The sequence below is a fragment of the Notolepis coatsorum genome (genome assembly GCF_963971535.1).
Source record: "Notolepis coatsorum genome assembly, chromosome: 13".
Lineage (NCBI taxonomy): Eukaryota > Metazoa > Chordata > Actinopteri > Aulopiformes > Paralepididae > Notolepis > Notolepis coatsorum.
This window is the reverse complement of record NC_140177.1, coordinates 47,896-67,450: the sequence shown is the minus strand read 5'-3', so window position 1 is coordinate 67,450 and position 19,555 is coordinate 47,896. Positions and strand designations below refer to the sequence as shown.

The window sequence follows — 19,555 nt, the reverse complement described above, 5'->3', positions numbered from 1 at the left end:
CGCCGGAGCTGTGAGCTGGATTCGAACAGGCGAATCCAGCGTCTCCGGCGTTTGGTGACGAACACAATCTCCGCTACGCCACCTGACCGCCCTTCAGAGCTCCTCTTTCAACATAACTGAAGCATTAAACAAAATGACCCAGTCAACGAACTATTCACTTTAGTTTATTAATGCATGAGGCGTTGTCTAATGTTATCTAGCTATTGATAGCTCCTGATATCATCAGTTTGGCATTCGATTTCGCAGGTGCTGGCTAACTAGCTATCGTTCTGTGAGCTAACGTTGGTACCTGGCTGGCGCTGGCTAACTAGCTATCGTTCTGTGAGCTAGCGTTGGTACCTGGCTGGCGCTGGCTAACTAGCTATCGTTCTGTGAGCTAGCGTTGGTACCTGGCTGGCGCTGGCTAACTAGCTATCGTTCTGTGAGCTAGCGTTGGTACCTGGCTGGCGCTGACTAACGTGGCTATCGTTCTGTGAGCTAGCATTGGTACCTGGCTGGCGCTGACTAACGTGGCTATTGTTCTGTGAGCTAGCGTTGGTACCTGGCTGGCACTGGCTAACTAGCCATCGTTCTGTGAGCTAGCGTTGGTACCTGGCTGGCGCTGGCTAACTAACATGGCTATCGTTCTGTGAGCTAGCGTTGGTACCTGGCTGGCGCTGGCTGACTAACGTGGCTATCGTTCTGTGAGCTAGCGTTGGTACATGGCTGGCGCTGGCTAACTAGCTATCGATCTGTGAGCTAGCGTTGGTACATGGCTGGCGCTGGCTAACTAGCTATCGATCTGTGAGCTAGCGTTGGTACCTGGCTGGCGCTGGCTAACTAGCTATCGTTCTGTGAGCTAGCGTTGGTACCTGGCTGGCGCTGGCTAACTAGCTATCGTTCTGTGAGCTAGCGTTGGTACCTGGCTGGCGCTGACTAACGTGGCTATCGTTCTGTGAGCTAGCGTTGGTACCTGGCTGGCGCTGACTAATGTGGCTATTGTTCTGTGAGCTAGCGTTGGTACCTGGCTGGCACTGGCTAACTAGCTATCGTTCTGTGAGCTAGCGTTGGTACCTGGCTGGCGCTGGCTAACTAACGTGGCTATCGTTCTGTGAGCTAGCGTTGGTACCTGGCTGGCGCTGGCTGACTAACGTGGCTATCGTTCTGTGAGCTAGCGTTGGTACATGGCTGGCGCTGGCTAACTAGCTATCGATCTGTGAGCTAGTGTTGGTACCTGGCTGGCGCTGGCTAACTAGCTATCGTTCTGTGAGCTAGCGTTGGTACCTGGCTGGCGCTGACTAACGTGGCTATCGTTCTGTGAGCTAGCGTTGGTACCTGGCTGGCGCTGACTAACATAGCTATCGTTCTGTGAGCTAACGTTAGTACCTAGCTACCGTTACTGTTTAAACAAAAATGTTAATAAATGGGAGCTTCCTCAAACAGCCATCTCTTTCCCGACAATCCCCTCTGTGCACGAACCCTTACATATGGTAATTAAACATTAAAACACCTGCGGCTTATAGTCCAGTGCGGCTTTATATGTACATATCATTCAATTTAGCTGCTGCGGCTTATATTCAGGTGCGCCTTATAGTCCGGAAATTACGACAATAATAATATATATAAATATATATTTTTTAATAATAAAAAAAAGAGTTGAATGCATGCATATGTTTGTGACAAGTCAGATTCAGGTTGTGGAAGGATTGAATGAACAGAGTTCTACTGTCCACCAGAGAGTATCTTTCTAACGGGCCCCTACAGCTGCTGTTGGCCCGTACACTGAGAGTATCTTTCTAACAGGCCCCTACAACTGCTGTTGGGCCGTACACTGAGAGTATCTTTCTAACGGGCCCCTACAGCTGCTGTTGGGCCCGTACACTGAGAGTATCTTTCTAACGGGCCCCTACAACTGCTGTTGGGCCGTACACTGAGAGTATCTTTCTAACGGGCCCCTACAGCTGCTGTTCTCACCGACACACAAAGCACATCCAAACGACAACCAAATGTAAAAGCAAAGGCAAGGAAACGGAAAGATAGTAGAAAGTAGAGAGAGGACTTCTATGAGCCCCGCCCCGCCCCGCCGGGAGCCCAGTCTGAGGAGAGCAGGAGAGGGAACACAACGCACCGCCGTGAGCTCGACGAGGGAACGACTCTGCCAGCGGCTCACAGCGACGGCTTCATCTCGTTGTTTATAATTGTTTTAAGCTTTGCTTTATTTGTTTGTCTGTGTCTTGTTGTTGATCAAGAGGTGGCAGGGAGGGGTGGTGTGTGTGTGTGTGTGTGTGTGTGTGTGTGTGTGTGTGTGTGTGTGTGTGTGTGTGTGTGTGTGTGTGTGTAGTGGCGTCATTACCTGTCAAATATGGCCCCAACCTCGGCATTGTTCGAACTCTCCCTGTGTGTTCAATCACAATGTGTTATTACAATGTCATTACACAGTTCCACTGTTTATTACATTGGAGTTAAATTGTCTTTTCTCTCTCTCTCTCTCTCTCTCTCTCTCTCTAGGTGCAGTCTAAGGGCTCAGAACACCAGGTTAGACTCCGTAGTAATTTACTGACGGGGTCAGAATTAGGTAGAGTGGACAAACTACAGTTTCTAAGGGCGCTTTCAAACCTGGTCTCATGTTTGTTACTTTTCAGCGATCGTTTCAGCAAACTAACCAAACGTTCTAAACAAAGCCATGTGAATCACACAGGTCGGACTTTTATTGGACATCATTTTGAATCCCATACATGCCTATATTAGGCTGTGAAAAAAGGTTCTAGCTAGGGCTTCCAGCTTACGGGAAGATTTCTCTCATTTTGGTAGTTTTGTCCACATTAATCTTTAATATTTACTCTGGGTTGCCAAGTTGTGCAGGAATAATTAAAGGTGCTGTAAGTGGTATTTTATTGTTAAAATAAGTGGTCTACATGTTAAAATAATAGGTCTACATTCCGACAGCCATCACTGATACAGAGTGTCTGGTCAGTAACATGGGTCTCCCAGTCCCTCCACTCTGCAGTAAACAGACATCACTGATACAGAGTGTCTGGTCAGTGACATGGGTCTCTCAGTCCCTCCGCTCTGCAGTAAACAGCCATCACTGATACAGAGTGTCTGGTCAGTAACATGAGTCTCTCAGTCCCTCCGCTCTGCAGTAAACAGACATCACTGATACAGAGTGTCTGGTCAGTAACATGGGTCTCCCAGTCCCTCCACTCTGCAGTAAACAGCCATCACTGATACAGAGTGTCTGGTCAGTAACATGGGTCTCTCAGTCCCTCCGCTCTGCAGTAAACAGCCATCACTGATACAGAGTGTCTGGTCAGTAACATGAGTCTCTCAGTCCCTCCGCTCTGCAGTAAACAGACATCACTGATACAGAGTGTCTGGTCAGTAACATGGGTCTCCCAGTCCCTCCACTCTGCAGTAAACAGCCATCACTGATACAGAGTGTCTGGTCAGTAACATGGGTCTCTCAGTCCCTCCACTCTGCAGTACATCACTGATAGTGTCTGGTCAGTAACATGAGTCTCTCAGTCCCTCCACTCTGCAGTAAACAGCCATCACTGATACAGAGTGTCTGGTCAGTAACATGGGTCTCTCAGTCCCTCCACTCTGCAGTACATCACTGATATAGAGTGTCTGGTCAGTAACATGGGTCTCTCAGTCCCTCCGCTCTGCAGTAAACAGCCATCACTGATATAGTGTCTGGTCAGTAACATGGGTCTCCCAGTCCCTCCACTCTGCAGTAAACAGCCATCACTGATATAGAGCGTCTGGTCAGTAACATGGGTCTCCCAGTCCCTCCACTCTGCAGTAAACAGACATCACTGATATAGAGTGTCTGGTCAGTAACATGGGTCTCTCAGTCCCTCCGCTCTGCAGTAAACAGCCATCACTGATATAGTGTCTGGTCAGTAACATGGGTCTCCCAGTTTCTCCACTCTGCAGTAAACAGACATCACTGATATAGAGTGTCTGGTCAGTAACATGGGTCTCTCAGTCCCTCCGCTCTGCAGTAAACAGCCATCACTGATATAGAGTGTCTGGTCAGTAACATGAGTCTCTCTGTCCCTCCACTCTGCAGTAAACAGACATCACTGATATAGAGTGTCTGGTCAGTAACATGGGTCTCCCAGTCCCTCCACTCTGCAGTAAACACAAAATACATGTTCTGGTATCCCTTCCAACGTTATCCAATCAGGAGAGAGACCTCTCACTGCAAACAATGGTCTGACATTTGCTTAAAACGAGTTTTAAGCAACTGTGTCCTTGAAACAAGTAAAATAATCTGCCAGTGCGGTAAGCAATTTAGTCTTGGCAAGATTTCTTGAATTAAGTAAAAATATGTAGGGTTCTCTTTTCTGTTCTGATTGGATAAAGTGGGAAGGGTTACCAGGAAATGTATTTTGTGTTTACTGCAGAGTGGAGGGACTGAGAGACCCATGTTACTGACCAGACACTCTATATCAGTGATGGCTGTTTACTGCAGAGTGGAGGGACTGAGAGACCCATGTTACTGACCAGACACTATATCAGTGATGGCTGTTTACTGCAGAGCGGAGGGACTGGGAGACCCATGTTACTGACCAGACACTCTGTATCAGTGATGGCTGTTTACTGCAGAGCGGAGGGACTGGGAGACCCATGTTACTGACCAGACACTCTGTATCAGTGATGGCTGTTTACTGCAGAGCGGAGGGACTGAGAGACCCATGTTACTGACCAGACACTATCAGTGATGGCTGTTTACTGCAGAGTGGAGGGACTGAGAGACCCATGTTACTGACCAGACACTCTATATATCAGTGATGGCTGTTTACTGCAGAGTGGAGGGACTGGGAGACCCATGTTACTGACCAGACACTCTATATCAGTGATGGCTGTTTACTGCAGAGTGGAGGGACTGGGAGACCCATGTTACTGACCAGACACTCTATATCAGTGATGGCTGTTTACTGCAGAGTGGAGGGACTGGGAGACCCATGTTACTGACCAGACACTCTATATATCAGTGATGGCTGTTTACTGCAGAGTGGAGGGACTGGGAGACCTATGTTACTGACCAGACACTGTATCAGTGATGGCTGTTTACTGCAGAGTGGAGGGACTGGGAGACCCATGTTACTGACCAGACACTCTGTATCAGTGATGGCTGTTTACTGCAGAGCGGAGGGACTGGGAGACCTATGTTACTGACCAGACACTGTATCAGTGATGGCTGTTTACTGCAGAGTGGAGGGACTGGAAGACCCATGTTACTGACCAGACACTATATATCAGTGATGGCTGTCAGAATGTAGAGCTATTCAACACGTATCTTAACAAGAAAATACCATTTACAGCTCCTCCAAGCGTCCTGTACGGAGACGAGGCAGTCAGTGATTCATTCTGCGTCACGTGAATGAACACCAGGTATTTGTTTAGTATCACAACATTATTTGGCTATTTTAAAAAACTATAAAAAAAAGTGCACTTTTGGAAATGTCAACAAAACCTGTCCAATCAGCTTCATTAAATTAAAATGTCTCTGATGTTTTCCTGCTTTTTTGTCCATTGCTTTCACATCTCAAAACCAAGCGTTCCAGGGTTCAGTGGAAAGAGAGACCGGGGTGCTGTTGTCTGGACCGGAGTTCCCACCGACCCAAACCAACCGCACCACTCATGGGTTCCATTCAACCGGACTGGACAGGGCAGGTGTGAAAGCGCCCTTAAATGTACTAAATTAAATAGTGAAAAGGCTTCAGAAGAACATTTTATGTCTGTTCTGCAGTGTAACTTAAAGGGTACGTTCAGAATATTGGACCCCTACCCCCCCCCCATCACTGTCTGATTCTTAACACATTGACCGCCAGCAGCAGGGGGCGCTGATCCCCCTTCATCGCAAGGTCTTTATTCAATGGATATAGTTTTAGACTGCGACATTTTCGAGTGCTTAAAATGATATCTTATATTATATCTATGGGTCTAATAACGCCGTCGACTGTCAGTGAGTTGCTTCCAGCCAACATGCCGGGAACAGATTGTTTTTTCATCCGTACATTTCCGTTTTATATAGAGTATGGTTTGGGTGCTTTTGAGTAATTCCAGGAAAAAGACGAGAAAAAGGCATTCGACTGTAATCCAGTCATCACGTTGTAATTTTTCGGCTGATTATCTAATCATCCTGAAATCAACGCTAGATTATCATTATTATATCTCGTCGTGCATACATGAAATGACGTCGTAGCGGGGCGCTCGCTTTGTACATGTTGACTGGAAGCACCTCACTGATAATCGACAGGTGTATTAGACCCATAGCTATAATATAAGATATATTTTAAGCACTCGCAAATCTCGCAGTGCCCCCATTGATTAAAACGATGGCGTACTAGCGCCCTCTGGCGCATTAAGCGATGGCGCAGAATGAGTTAATAATAAACCCTGTTAGGACTATCTGACTCTTAATAATACACTGTTAGGACTATCTGACTCTTAATAATAAACACTGTTAGGACTGTCTGACTCTTAATAATAAACACTGTTAGGACTATCTGACTCTTAATAATAAACACTGTTAGGACTATCTGACTCTTAATAATACACTGTTAGGACTATCTGACTCTTAATAATAAACACTGTTAGGACTATCTGACTCTTAATAATACACACTGTTAGGACTATCTGACTCTTAATAATACACACTGTTAGGACTATCTGACTCTTAACACATTCCCCGCCAACAACGAGTTTACGGTAGGACTCTACCGATCGACGACGTCATTGGCAAGTGGCGAATACAGCTAGGGGTCCAACATTACCAAACGTACCCTTTAAAGATTTGTGAGATACAAACTAAAATGGTCTTAGAAACAAATAGTTTATTTCTGGACTTTTTCCCCCAACCTATTTAACGTTGCTAAACTGAAGTGACATTTAAATAATGCAAACGCATATGTCACCAAATAGCCTAAGATGCACTGACTAAGACCATTTATTGTTTGGAATGAGGACCGTGTAGACGTGTAGAAAAAAAGCACGTCACTTAGCGGTTGAGTGAGTCCACGCGGTCCTCATTTCAAATGAGTAAAATATCTTGAAGGAACACGCCAACATTATGGGAAATAGACACACATTTCCTCTCTGTGAACTAGGGCTGACCTTCGAATTTTTTTTTGGAATTCGAAGCTTCGGGGCCGAGATTCGATTTTAATTCGAATACAACATTTTTTTTATAAATTTTTTTATGTTGTGGGACTTGTACAGCACTTTGTTCAACTTTGTCAGTGCTGTAAAGTTTAAACCTTTTAAAATCTTAGACAAACGAAACACTTTGCTTTCATGAAATATTGTAAGCCGTCATTTGAGGCTTTATAAAAAGCAGCACAATGAACACAAATCTGTCCGTGCCGAGTCCGACCTCATCTTAAATAACAAACAGCATTGCTTGTTGTAGTTAACAAAGAGAGGCAGAGTTGATTTTGCAAAAAAATAAAAAATAATATATATATTTTCTTTTAAATAATCGATTTTTATTTTCATATTCGAATCCCATGCCCATCGAACAAAGCTTCGAAGCTTCGAAGTATTTAAGACAGCCCTACTGTGTTCAGTAGAAAAGCTATCCGGCTGAAAGCCTAGCTTAACACAAATGAACGGAAGCGGATACAGACCGCCTAGCCTAACTGTTGGCCAAAAAACACCTCTCTCGGAATTTTAAGCTAGGCTAGCCGGTATACCCTCCATTAATTTGTGCTAAGCTAGGCTAGCTTGCAGCCGGATAGCTTTCTACTGAACGCACAGAGAGGAAATTGTTATCCATCTTCTTGTCTGACTCTGGAGAAGACGGTAAAGTGCATTTCCCATAATGTTGGCGTGTCCCTTCAAATTGTGCAACTTTCAGTAATATTTTGCTTTCAACAGACATTTATATGACACATATTCAAAGTATGTATTCAAATAAGTTAAATAACTTTACGAGCCAATCACGGGACAGCGGGGGGAAAGCAGAAGCACATTATGCGCAGAAAGGTTTTCATCAATAAAGCTTCATGATTGGACGACAGCTCGGCAGACTAAAGTTAAATCAAATCGTCTCGGGACTTAAATCATGATTAAATATGAAGTGATTCAGAACTCCAGGAATAAACAATTAACCGAATAGAAAATCGTAATAAAACATTTGCCTAAAGCGTGGCAGAAGCAATGTGGTTATTAGATTAAAGCAAACCTGAGACAAGACTTTCTAGTTAATCCAACAGAATACATTAATTTGGGGATTCAGGAGTTCGCCCAGTTCACTTGTTTTCAATCTGATTGGATTTTCAGCACCATCTCATCTATTTATGACAATATAGTTACTGTGTATCAACAGTGAATTGACACGTTGTGATGTCGAGAGCTGGGGTTTGTGGAATCTTCTAATTGACATTTGCAGATGTTTAAATCAAGACAGGTGCTAATGTGCCACTATGTGGAGAAGTGATATGTTATGCGTGTGTGTGTGTGTATGTGTGTGTGTGTGGAATTGAACTCCAACAGTCCTTAAAGCTTGAGATTCTCCCCTCAGTTTAAAACCTTGATCTCCAACCTTTGTCGATCAAGTTGTACGTGTGTTAGTTGATTTGTTATCCTCGCTCTTTGCCTCGTCTAGTTGTCTATTTTACATGCTGTGTGAGATTTTATGAACTTTTCCTTGTTTTGTACACTGTGTGTGTGTGCGTGTGTGTGTGTGTGTGTGTGTGTGCGTGCATGCGTGCGTTGAGAAGAAAGGTCAAATTAATTCAGTCGTCATTATACGATGTTCTCAAAAGAATGAGTAATCGTGTTTAACCATCGTGATTTCAACATCAATCAAAGTAATGATCACGATGAATGATTATGAGCAGCCCTACTGTGAGCTTGGTTTGACAGTGCGGTTCGCCGTGGAAAAGGGCCACTAGTGAGCAAGTGTATAAAGTACAGGGCCTCCCCTAAACAATGGTACAGGGCCGCAGCGCCACTATGGCACAGCACCAGTTTAATATATATATCTTTTTAAAGTTTTAATACTTTTTTTGCAGTGAAAGCTTTTATCATTCCTCTGTTCGACTGTGTGTGTGTGTGTGCGTGTGTGTGTGTGTTTTCATGTTCATGCACGTGTACTTAATGTTTTTAAGTTGCAGGAACTTACAGCAAATGTCTTTCTTTATTCCAGTTTCTTTTGCCTCCTGGACGGTTGCCATAGCCCCCCATCGGAGCACCCCCTAGTTGAGCCATAGCCCCCCATCGGAGCACCCCCTAGTTGAGCCATAGCCCCCCATCGGAGCACCCCCTAGTTGAGCCATAGCCCCCCATCGGAGCACCCCCTAGTTGAGCCATAGCCCCCCATCGGAGCACCCCCTAGTTGAGCCATAGCCCCCCATCGGAGCACCCCCTAGTTGAGCCATAGCCCCCCATCGGAGCACCCCCTAGTTGAGCCATAGCCCCCCATCGGAGCACCCCCTAGTTGAGCCATAGCCCCCCCCCCCCTTACTCTGAAGTGTAACTGTGTGTGTGTTACTCTGCAGTGTAAGTGCGTGTGTTTTACTCTGCAGTGTAAGTGCGTGTGTGTTACTCTGCAGTGTAACTGTGTGTGTGTTACTCTGCAGTGTAACTGTGTGTGTGTTACTCTGCAGTGTAAGTGCGTGTGTGTTACTCTTAAGTGTAACTGTGTGTGTGTTACTCTGCAGTGCGTGTGTGTTACAGTGTAACCGTGTGTGTTACTCTGCAGTGCTCGTGTGTTACTCTGCAGTGTAACCGTGTGTGTTACCTGTCGAAGATGGCCCCCACCCCGGCGCTGTGGGCGGAGCTCCGGTGGACGTGCAGGCCGGTGGCCAATAGGATGCCGTCCTTCACAGAGATGGACCGGTGGGAGAACGAGGCGATGAGCAGCTCATTCCAACCTATCAGGAGACAGAGATTGGGTGAGGATTAGGGATGCACCGATCCGATATTGAATATGTGACAGTAGCTTATTAAAATATTCCAGGTCTTGATTTAAATGGCTTCAACTCACTATTTTATCTACTTTTTCTCCCCCATTTTTTTTCTATTTTTCTCCCATCCCAATTTCGTATTATCCAATTCTACCCTCCCCTGTCTCGAACGTTGCTAGACCATGCCTCCCACTGGTCGGCTGCAATGTGGACGAAGCCTTGCATCACGTGTCCCCTCCGGTACACGAGGAGGCAGCCGTCGCATCTTTTCACCTGCACAGCACGATCTCTCAGTGGCGAGGAGTAACGCGTGGGAGGCTCACGCTGCCCCTGATACTTCCTAACTGCTGTACAGGCGCACCAACCGACCTGTAGGAGTCGCTGTCCACAACGTCCGATCCCCACCCACCGGCTTTCCCACCCCCTAATACTGCCAATTGTATTAGTATGAACGACCAGCCAAGCCGGAAGCAACGCCGAGAGCTGGGCTCGAACCCAGTATCTCCTGCGTTAGTGGCGAGCGCCTTGCCCACTGCGCCACTTAGCCGCCCGCTTCAACTCACTCTTGAGACAGAGAAAAGAGACAGGTGTTTCTGTGATTTGGCTCACAATCCTGTCAAAAAGGAACCACGATCTGACCCTGAACACCGCTTGAAAAACAAATCATGAACACTAAAAGAAAATATGGATATGAAATATATAAATTAGTACTACTGAGTAATAGTGCTAATCAGATGTATGTACAGAGTTGTAGTATAATTATGTACAGTGATACAGGTATAAAGACCATAGACCACAGAGTGAAATCTGTTCACACTCGCAGGTGGAGACAGTGAAATCTGTGATGCCAAACTTCTTTTCATTTTACTGTACTTGTGCTGACAATATATTTGAATTCGCTGAGAAGCCCTTGGTTTAGAGTGTAACAGCCCTACGGTAGCCAGCTGAGAGGCCCTTGGTTTAGAGTGTAACAGCCCTACGGTAGCCAGCTGAGAGGCCCTTGGTTTAGAGTGTAACAGCCCTACGGTAGCCAGCTGAGAGGCCCTTGGTTAGAGTGTAACAGCCCTACGGTAGCCAGCTGAGAGGCCCTTGGTTTAGAGTGTAACAGCCCTACGGTAGCCAGCTGAGAGGCCCTTGGTTTAGAGTGTAACAGCCCTACGGTAGCCACCTGAGAGGCCCTTGGTTTAGAGCGTAACAGCCCTACGGTAGCCAGCTGAGGGCCCTTGGTTTAGAGTGTAACAGCCCTACGGTAGCCAGCTGAGGGCCCTTGGTTTAGAGTGTAACAAGCAGCCCTACTGTAGCCAGCTAAGGGCCCTTGGTTTAATAATAATAACTTTATTTGTATAGCACTTTTCATACAGAAATTGCAGTTCAAAGTAGGGATGCACCGAAATTTCGGCCGAAAATGGCAAAAAATGGCCTTTCGGCTCTTGGCCGAAAGAGTTTTTTCACCGAAAATATATCACCGAAACAGAAACAACCTCGCGTGTTGTTGTGATGATGTTGCCCTGTCGGGAGTCGCGCTGCCCCTATGTAAACTCTGCGCGCAACGCGTCCAACAAATGCGTCTTCAACATGCTTCCATATCCTCATTCACTATTATGCCCGTCGTGGTAGGAGTGATCTATGCATATCATTCGCGTGTTGTTGTGATGATGTCGCGCTGTCGGGAGGCGTGAATATTAAAGGCAACCAACTTGTGTTCAGCTTTTCGTTCAGCGTTTCTCTGATTGGCCACACGGCCACGTGACCGCCCTAGCACACGCCCTTTTCCGCTGAAAGACGCGGCAGAAGCACTGGTCGAACCAACGCGCTGCTCGAACCAGTTCAGACAGAGGTGTTTATTTATATTAATAAACATATCTACTAGAAACACTGGTGTTCTGTTGTGTGACTGTACTAAACTCTTCCACCACATGACCGACATTTGACATACAGTACACCTCCTATCTATGTTGGGAATCGGGATTATGTTTGGTCATGACAAAACAATAAAAATCGCTACTGTTAGTAATGCTGCCACCACCCACTTCAATGACAGAGCTCTCATATTTGCGAATGCATAAACTATATCTTAAATTATGGCGATGATGACCGACATTTGACATACAGTACACCTCCTATCTATGTTGGGATTATGTTTGGTCATGACAAAACAATAAAAATCGCTACTGTTAGTAATGCTGCCACCACCCACTTCAATGACAGAGCTCTCATATTTGCGAATGCATAAACTATATCTTAAATTATAGCGATGTGTCTAATATGGCTGTCGCGAAGTCATTGATAAGCGACAGTCATATTAGACACATAGCCATAATTTAAGATATAGTTTATGCATTCGCAAAATATGAGAGCGCGCCGCTGTCATTGAAGGGCTTCCTACAACAGAGCACCGCCGCTGCTGCTGCTGAAGCTGGATCAAGCCGGCGGCAGCGCACGGAAGCCGGGGAAAAACCACCGCGTCGCCCCGCTGGCGTTTCAGCAGCCTCCACGGGCGAAATAACATATAACGTTACAGCGTACAGTTCCACACTGATGTACAGTGAGTGTTTAATATGGCTGTCGCGAAGTCATTGATAAGCGACAGCCATATTAGACACATAGCCATAATTTAAGATATAGTTTATGCATTCGCAAAATATGAGAGCTCTGTCTCGAAGGGCTTCAACGGAGCGCGGCCGCTGCTGCTGCTGGAGCTGAAGTGATGTACAGTGACGAGTGAATCTGGTAGTTGGTTGTTAAAAACGCGAAACATAACAACGTTACGCTTTCTAGTTCAGCGCATTTCATAACTGTATGGGCTTTGTTTATACTTCATAGGTGATGTACAGTGACGAGTGAATCTGGTAGTTGGTTGTTAAAAACGCGAAACATAATAATCAGTCAGCAGCGCTCCACTGCTACCGCAGCTGAACACAAGTTGGTTGGTACAGCAGCTTAAATTGGTTGGTAGTGGTACACAAGTTGGTTGCCCGCGCTGCCGCTAGCTCCTTGCGTTTCATTTGGGACGTGGGAGGGGCTGCCGCTTGCTTGCGCGTGGGGGCGCGGCCAATCAGAGAAAAGCCGAACACAAGTTGGTTGCCTTTAATATTCACGCTGTCGGGAGTCGCGCTGCCCCTATGTAAACTCTGCGCGCAATGCGTCCAACAAATGCATCTTCAACATGCCTTTACATCCCCATTCACCATATGCCCGTCGCGGTTAATCACCGAGTGATCTAATATGCATATTATTCACATTTTGACGCTGTCTACTGTGCCGAGTCAAGCAAGCACATTCAGCTGGGGACTAGAAAGGTGCGCTCAGTAGAGCACAGATGTCCGCTGCGGCAGCCAGAGAAAAGATGGAATTAATGTACTGTATGCATTCAGAAGTGCTGAATAAATGTTTTATGGACCCATAATAGTGATTATTTATTATTTAAGTAAAGTTTTGCCATAATCATATATTTTTCCATAATCATAATGTTCCACAACATTGGTAAAAAAAAATTCTATTCTATGAATCATTTTCGGCCTTTCGGTTTTCGGCCAACTGTTTTCTATTTTCGGTATCTGTTTCGGCCAAAAATTTCCCATTCGGTGCATCCCTAGTTCAAAGCAGTGGTGCGTTATTAAAATCATCGGGGGTTGCACGCACCACGTGCACGCGCGCTCCCGCCGCGTGCGCTCGCTCCCGCGAATGCGCATTTAATGTCCCCTCGCTTGAGCGCAGACTGGAGACAGTGCCTGATTGCCTCTACGAATGGAATGTAACACATGTCTTCACAACAGGTTGGGTGTGAATGTATCTGAGAGCGTATTTAGCACACCTGACGACCGGCGCTATTGATATGCAAATAGCGAGTACTTATCATGGGGTGGCACGGAGTGCAACCCCGTCCCATGAAGAACGCATGCCTGGTTCAAAGTGCTTCACAACAGTAAAAAATACAGGCATGAGCAAGCATAAAAAATTAAATACAAAAAGATAGAGAGGTAGCAAGGTAAGGCCAATCACAGTTTTTCAGTAATACAAATAATAAAATAGAATAGATTAGATATAGAGTAAAAAAGTGCGGTTTGATTCAGTTAAAAAATAGGCTAAAAATTATTAAATAGAACGGACAGTAAAAAGGTGTGATAAAATTGTTCAATAAAAAAATATATAACAACAGAGCAGTGTATCGCTCTTAACCCTTTCACTGCCGCACTACCAAAAAAACGCTCTTAACCCTTTCACCGCGACAATACACAGAAGGTTAACCCTTTCACTGCCACACGACAGCGACCGTCGGTCGTGTGCTAGTAAAGGGGGTTAACCTTCTGTCGTGTGGCAGTGAAAGGGTTAATACTTTTGAGTTTCTTTTTACAAAGTTCTAACATACGACAGAGGAGGAGGCCCCTCGGTTCGGAGCTTACCGGCGCGCAGTAGGATGACCTGGTCGTCCAGAGCCAGCTCGGAGAAGTGAGGGATCCTCTTGGCCCACTCCACCAGGGTGAACAGCTGCTTGTCTGCCGCCTGGCAGATGTTGGTGACTGGATCGTTGGGCTGGGGGCGTGTGTGTGTAGAGAGAAGGCAGGTAGGTAAATATATATTTACATTATATTAAAAACACGTCCATATTTACATACAGGTACGTAGTTATCCGTTTGTGTTCACACACCCACCCACACACCCACACACCCACACAGCAGGACATATCATGAGACAGACCTGCAGATACATGTATAAATATATACCTACAGTACAGACATGCAGATACATGTATAAATATATACCTAGACATGAAGATACATGTAAAAATATATACCTACAGACCTGCAGATACATGTAAAAATATATACCTACAGTACAGACATGCAGATACATGTATAAATATATACCTACAGACCTGCAGATACATGTAAAAATATATACCTACAGTACAGACCTGCAGATACATGTATAAATATATACCTACAGACCTGCAGATACATGTATAAATATATACCTACAGTACAGACATGCAGATACATGTATAAATATATACCTACAGTACAGACATGCAGATACATGTATAAATATATACCTACAGACCTGCAGATACATGTATAAATATATACCTACAGACCTGCAGATACATGTATAAATATATACCTACAGACCTGCAGATACATGTATAAATATATACCTACAGACCTGCAGATACATGTATAAATATATACCTACAGACCTGCAGATACATGTATAAATATATACCTACAGACCTGCAGATACATGTATAAATATATACCTACAGACCTGCAGATACATGTATAAATATTAGGGATGCTCGATATTGGCTTTTTTACCGATACCGATATTCCGATATTGTCCAACTCTTAATTTCCGATACCGATATCAACTGATACCGATATATGCAGGGTTTCGCCGTCCAAAAAACTGAATAATTTCAGGTAACTAATAATTTCACTGGATAGATATATAACAAATATTGTTATTGTTTTTTTTTGTTTTTAAACCGATACCGATATTTTCCGATATCACATTTTACTGCCAATATCGGCCGATAATATCGGTCGGCCGATAATATCGGACATCCCTAATAAATATATACCTACAGACCTGCAGATACATGTAAAAATATATACCTAGACATGAAGATACATGTATAAATATATACCTACAGACCTGCAGATACATGTATAAATATATACCTAGACATGACGATACATGTATAAATATATACCTACAGTACAGACCTGCAGATACATGTAAAAATATATACCTACAGACATGAAGATACATGTAAAAATATATACCTACAGTACAGACCTGCAGATACATGTAAAAATATATACCTACAGTACAGACATGCAGATACATGTATAAATATATACCTACAGTACAGACCTGCAGATACATGTATAAATATATACCTACAGTACAGACCTGCAGATACATGTATAAATATATACCTACAGTACAGACCTGCAGATACATGTATAAATATATACCTAGACATGAAGATACATGTATAAATATATACCTACAGACCTGCAGATACATGTATAAATATATACCTAGACATGAAGATACATGTATAAATATATACCTACAGACCTGCAGATACATGTATAAATATATACCTAAAGACCTGCAGATACATGTATAAATATATACCTACAGTACAGACCTGCAGATACATGTATAAATATATACCTACAGACCTGCAGATACATGTATAAATATATACCTACAGACCTGCAGATACATGTATAAATATTAGGGATGCTCGATATTGGCTTTTTTACCGATACCGATATTCCGATATTGTCCAACTCTTAATTTCCGATACCGATATCAACCGATACCGATATATGCAGGGTTTCGCCGTCCAAAAAACTGAATAATTTCAGGTAACTAATAATTTCACTGGATAGATATATAACAAATATTGTTATTGTTTTTTTTTGTTTTTAAACCGATACCGATATTTTCCGATATCACATTTTACTGCCAATATCGGCCGATAATATCGGTCGGCCGATAATATCGGACATCCCTAATAAATATATACCTACAGACCTGCAGATACATGTAAAAATATATACCTAGACATGAAGATACATGTATAAATATATACCTACAGACCTGCAGATACATGTATAAATATATACCTAGACATGACGATACATGTATAAATATATACCTACAGTACAGACCTGCAGATACATGTAAAAATATATACCTACAGACATGAAGATACATGTAAAAATATATACCTACAGTACAGACCTGCAGATACATGTAAAAATATATACCTACAGTACAGACCTGCAGATACATGTATAAATATATACCTACAGTACAGACCTGCAGATACATGTATAAATATATACCTACAGTACAGACCTGCAGATACATGTATAAATATATACCTACAGTACAGACCTGCAGATACATGTATAAATATATACCTAGACATGAAGATACATGTATAAATATATACCTACAGTACAGACATGCAGATACATGTATAAATATATACCTACAGACCTGCAGATACATGTATAAATATATACCTACAGACCTGCAGATACATGTATACATATATACCTACAGTACAGACCTGCAGATACATGTATAAATATATACCTAGACATGAAGATACATGTATAAATATATACCTACAGACCTGCAGATACATGTATAAATATATACCTAGACATGAAGATACATGTATAAATATATACCTACAGACCTGCAGATGCATGTATAAATATATACCTAAAGACCTGCAGATACATGTATAAATATATACCTACAGTACAGACCTGCAGATACATGTATAAATATATACCTACAGACCTGCAGATACATGTATAAATATATACCTACAGACCTGCAGATACATGTATAAATATTAGGGATGCTCGATATTGGCTTTTTTACCGATACCGATATTCCGATATTGTCCAACTCTTAATTTCCGATACCGATATCAACCGATACCGATATATGCAGGGTTTCGCCGTCCAAAAAACTGAATAATTTCAGGTAACTAATAATTTCACTGGATAGATATATAACAAATATTGTTATTGTTTTTTTTTGTTTTTAAACCGATACCGATATTTTCCGATATCACATTTTACTGCCAATATCGGCCGATAATATCGGTCGGCCGATAATATCGGACATCCCTAATAAATATATACCTACAGACCTGCAGATACATGTAAAAATATATACCTAGACATGAAGATACATGTATAAATATATACCTACAGACCTGCAGATACATGTATAAATATATACCTAGACATGACGATACATGTATAAATATATACCTACAGTACAGACCTGCAGATACATGTATAAATATATACCTACAGACATGAAGATACATGTAAAAATATATACCTACAGACATGAAGATACATGTAAAAATATATACCTACAGTACAGACCTGCAGATACATGTAAAAATATATACCTACAGTACAGACCTGCAGATACATGTATAAATATATACCTACAGTACAGACCTGCAGATACATGTATAAATATATACCTACAGTACAGACCTGCAGATACATGTATAAATATATACCTACAGTACAGACATGCAGATACATGTATAAATATATACCTAGACATGAATATACATGTATAAATATATACCTACAGACCTGCAGATACATGTATAAATATATACCTAGACATGAAGATACATGTATAAATATATACCTACAGACCTGCAGATACATGTATAAATATATACCTAAAGACCTGCAGATACATGTATAAATATATACCTACAGTACAGACCTGCAGATACATGTATAAATATATACCTACAGACCTGCAGATACATGTATAAATATATACCTAGACATGAAGATACATGTATAAATATATACCTACAGTACAGACCTGCAGATACATGTATAAATATATACCTACAGACCTGCAGATACATGTATAAATATATACCTACAGACCTGCAGATACATGTTATGCCACATCAATGTGGAACGCCCTGCCTAAAGCTGTAAAGGAATGTGAATCACTACCCACCTTCAAAAACACTCTCAAAAAACACCTACGTGAGACTGCAATTCGAAACTGGCCCCTACAAATGTCCTAACCTAGTTGTACAGTAAATGACCAAGTAAGGCTTTGTCAATATTCCAATGTACAGTGTAAAATGTGTGTGTGTCCCCTACCCAACCCCCCCCCCCCCCCCCCCCCACCTCCAATGTACAGCCCTCACCCAACCCACCCAACCCCACCCCACCAACCTCCTCCAATGTACAGTTTCTACGCCAAATGTATATACACTCCTTTTCTGGACACTTTTGTATCACAAACAGTACTGTATTTGCAAATCTGATATGTCATAAATGTATAGATGTAGCAGTACTGTCTATCTGTATGTCATGTATGTCATATATGTTATGATGAATTGAAAATGGGGGACCCTGATGTAAACAAGACGAAAGTCTTTCTCTGGTCTGCATCCCCTTAACAATTGTATGTATTGAGATGTACTGTACTGTACCCATTCTGCAATCTGTTAATAAACTTTTCAATCAATCAATCAATCATGTATAAATATATACCTACAGTACAGACCTGCAGATACATGTATAAATATATACCTACAGACATGAAGATACATGTATAAATATATACCTACAGTACAGACCTGCAGATACATGTATAAATATATACCTACAGACATGAAGATACATGTAAAAATATATACCTACAGTACAGACCTGCAGATACATGTATAAATATATACCTAGACATGAAGATACATGTAGAGCAGCTGTAACTCACAGAGCTGGCCTCAGATCAGATACAGGTATAAACACCAGAAGAGCAGCTACTCACAGAGCTGGCCTCAGATCAGATACAGGTATAAACACCAGAAGAGCAGCTACTCACAGAGCTGGCCCCAGAGCTGCCGTCAGCCTCCAGCTCGATCTTCTGCTCCACGGCCATCTCCGCCTCCAGGATCTTCTCCACCGGCATGTCCTCGTTCACCGCGCTGGTCGACTCCACCTCCCCGTCGCCGCGCTCCTTGTTCCTCTGGCGCTCCTCCTGGACAGCTGCCGGGGAGGAGGCGAGCGGGGGAGGAGAGGAGGGAGAGGGAGGGAGAGGAGGAGAGGAGGGAG

The 19,555-nt window shown here is 43.1% G+C and overlaps 1 protein-coding gene across 2 annotated transcripts in view; it reads right to left on the bottom strand.

Moving 5' to 3' along the window:
- The window catches only part of rxrba (retinoid x receptor, beta a), a 52,436-nt gene that overhangs the window by 17,271 nt on the left and 15,610 nt on the right, over positions 1-19,555 (bottom strand). Inside the window, exons 7-10 of one of the 2 annotated variants that reach the window (XM_084327816.1) lie at positions 19,326-19,489; positions 14,306-14,435; positions 9,737-9,869; positions 2,333-2,374 (exon numbers count right to left, since the gene is read on the bottom strand). In XM_084327816.1, the coding sequence (XP_084183942.1) occupies positions 2,333-2,374; positions 9,737-9,869; positions 14,306-14,435; positions 19,326-19,489 (469 nt within the window). The remainder of the gene's footprint in view (positions 1-2,332; positions 2,375-9,736; positions 9,870-14,305; positions 14,436-19,325; positions 19,490-19,555) is intronic. The other variant, XM_084327817.1, reaches the window with a different exon arrangement.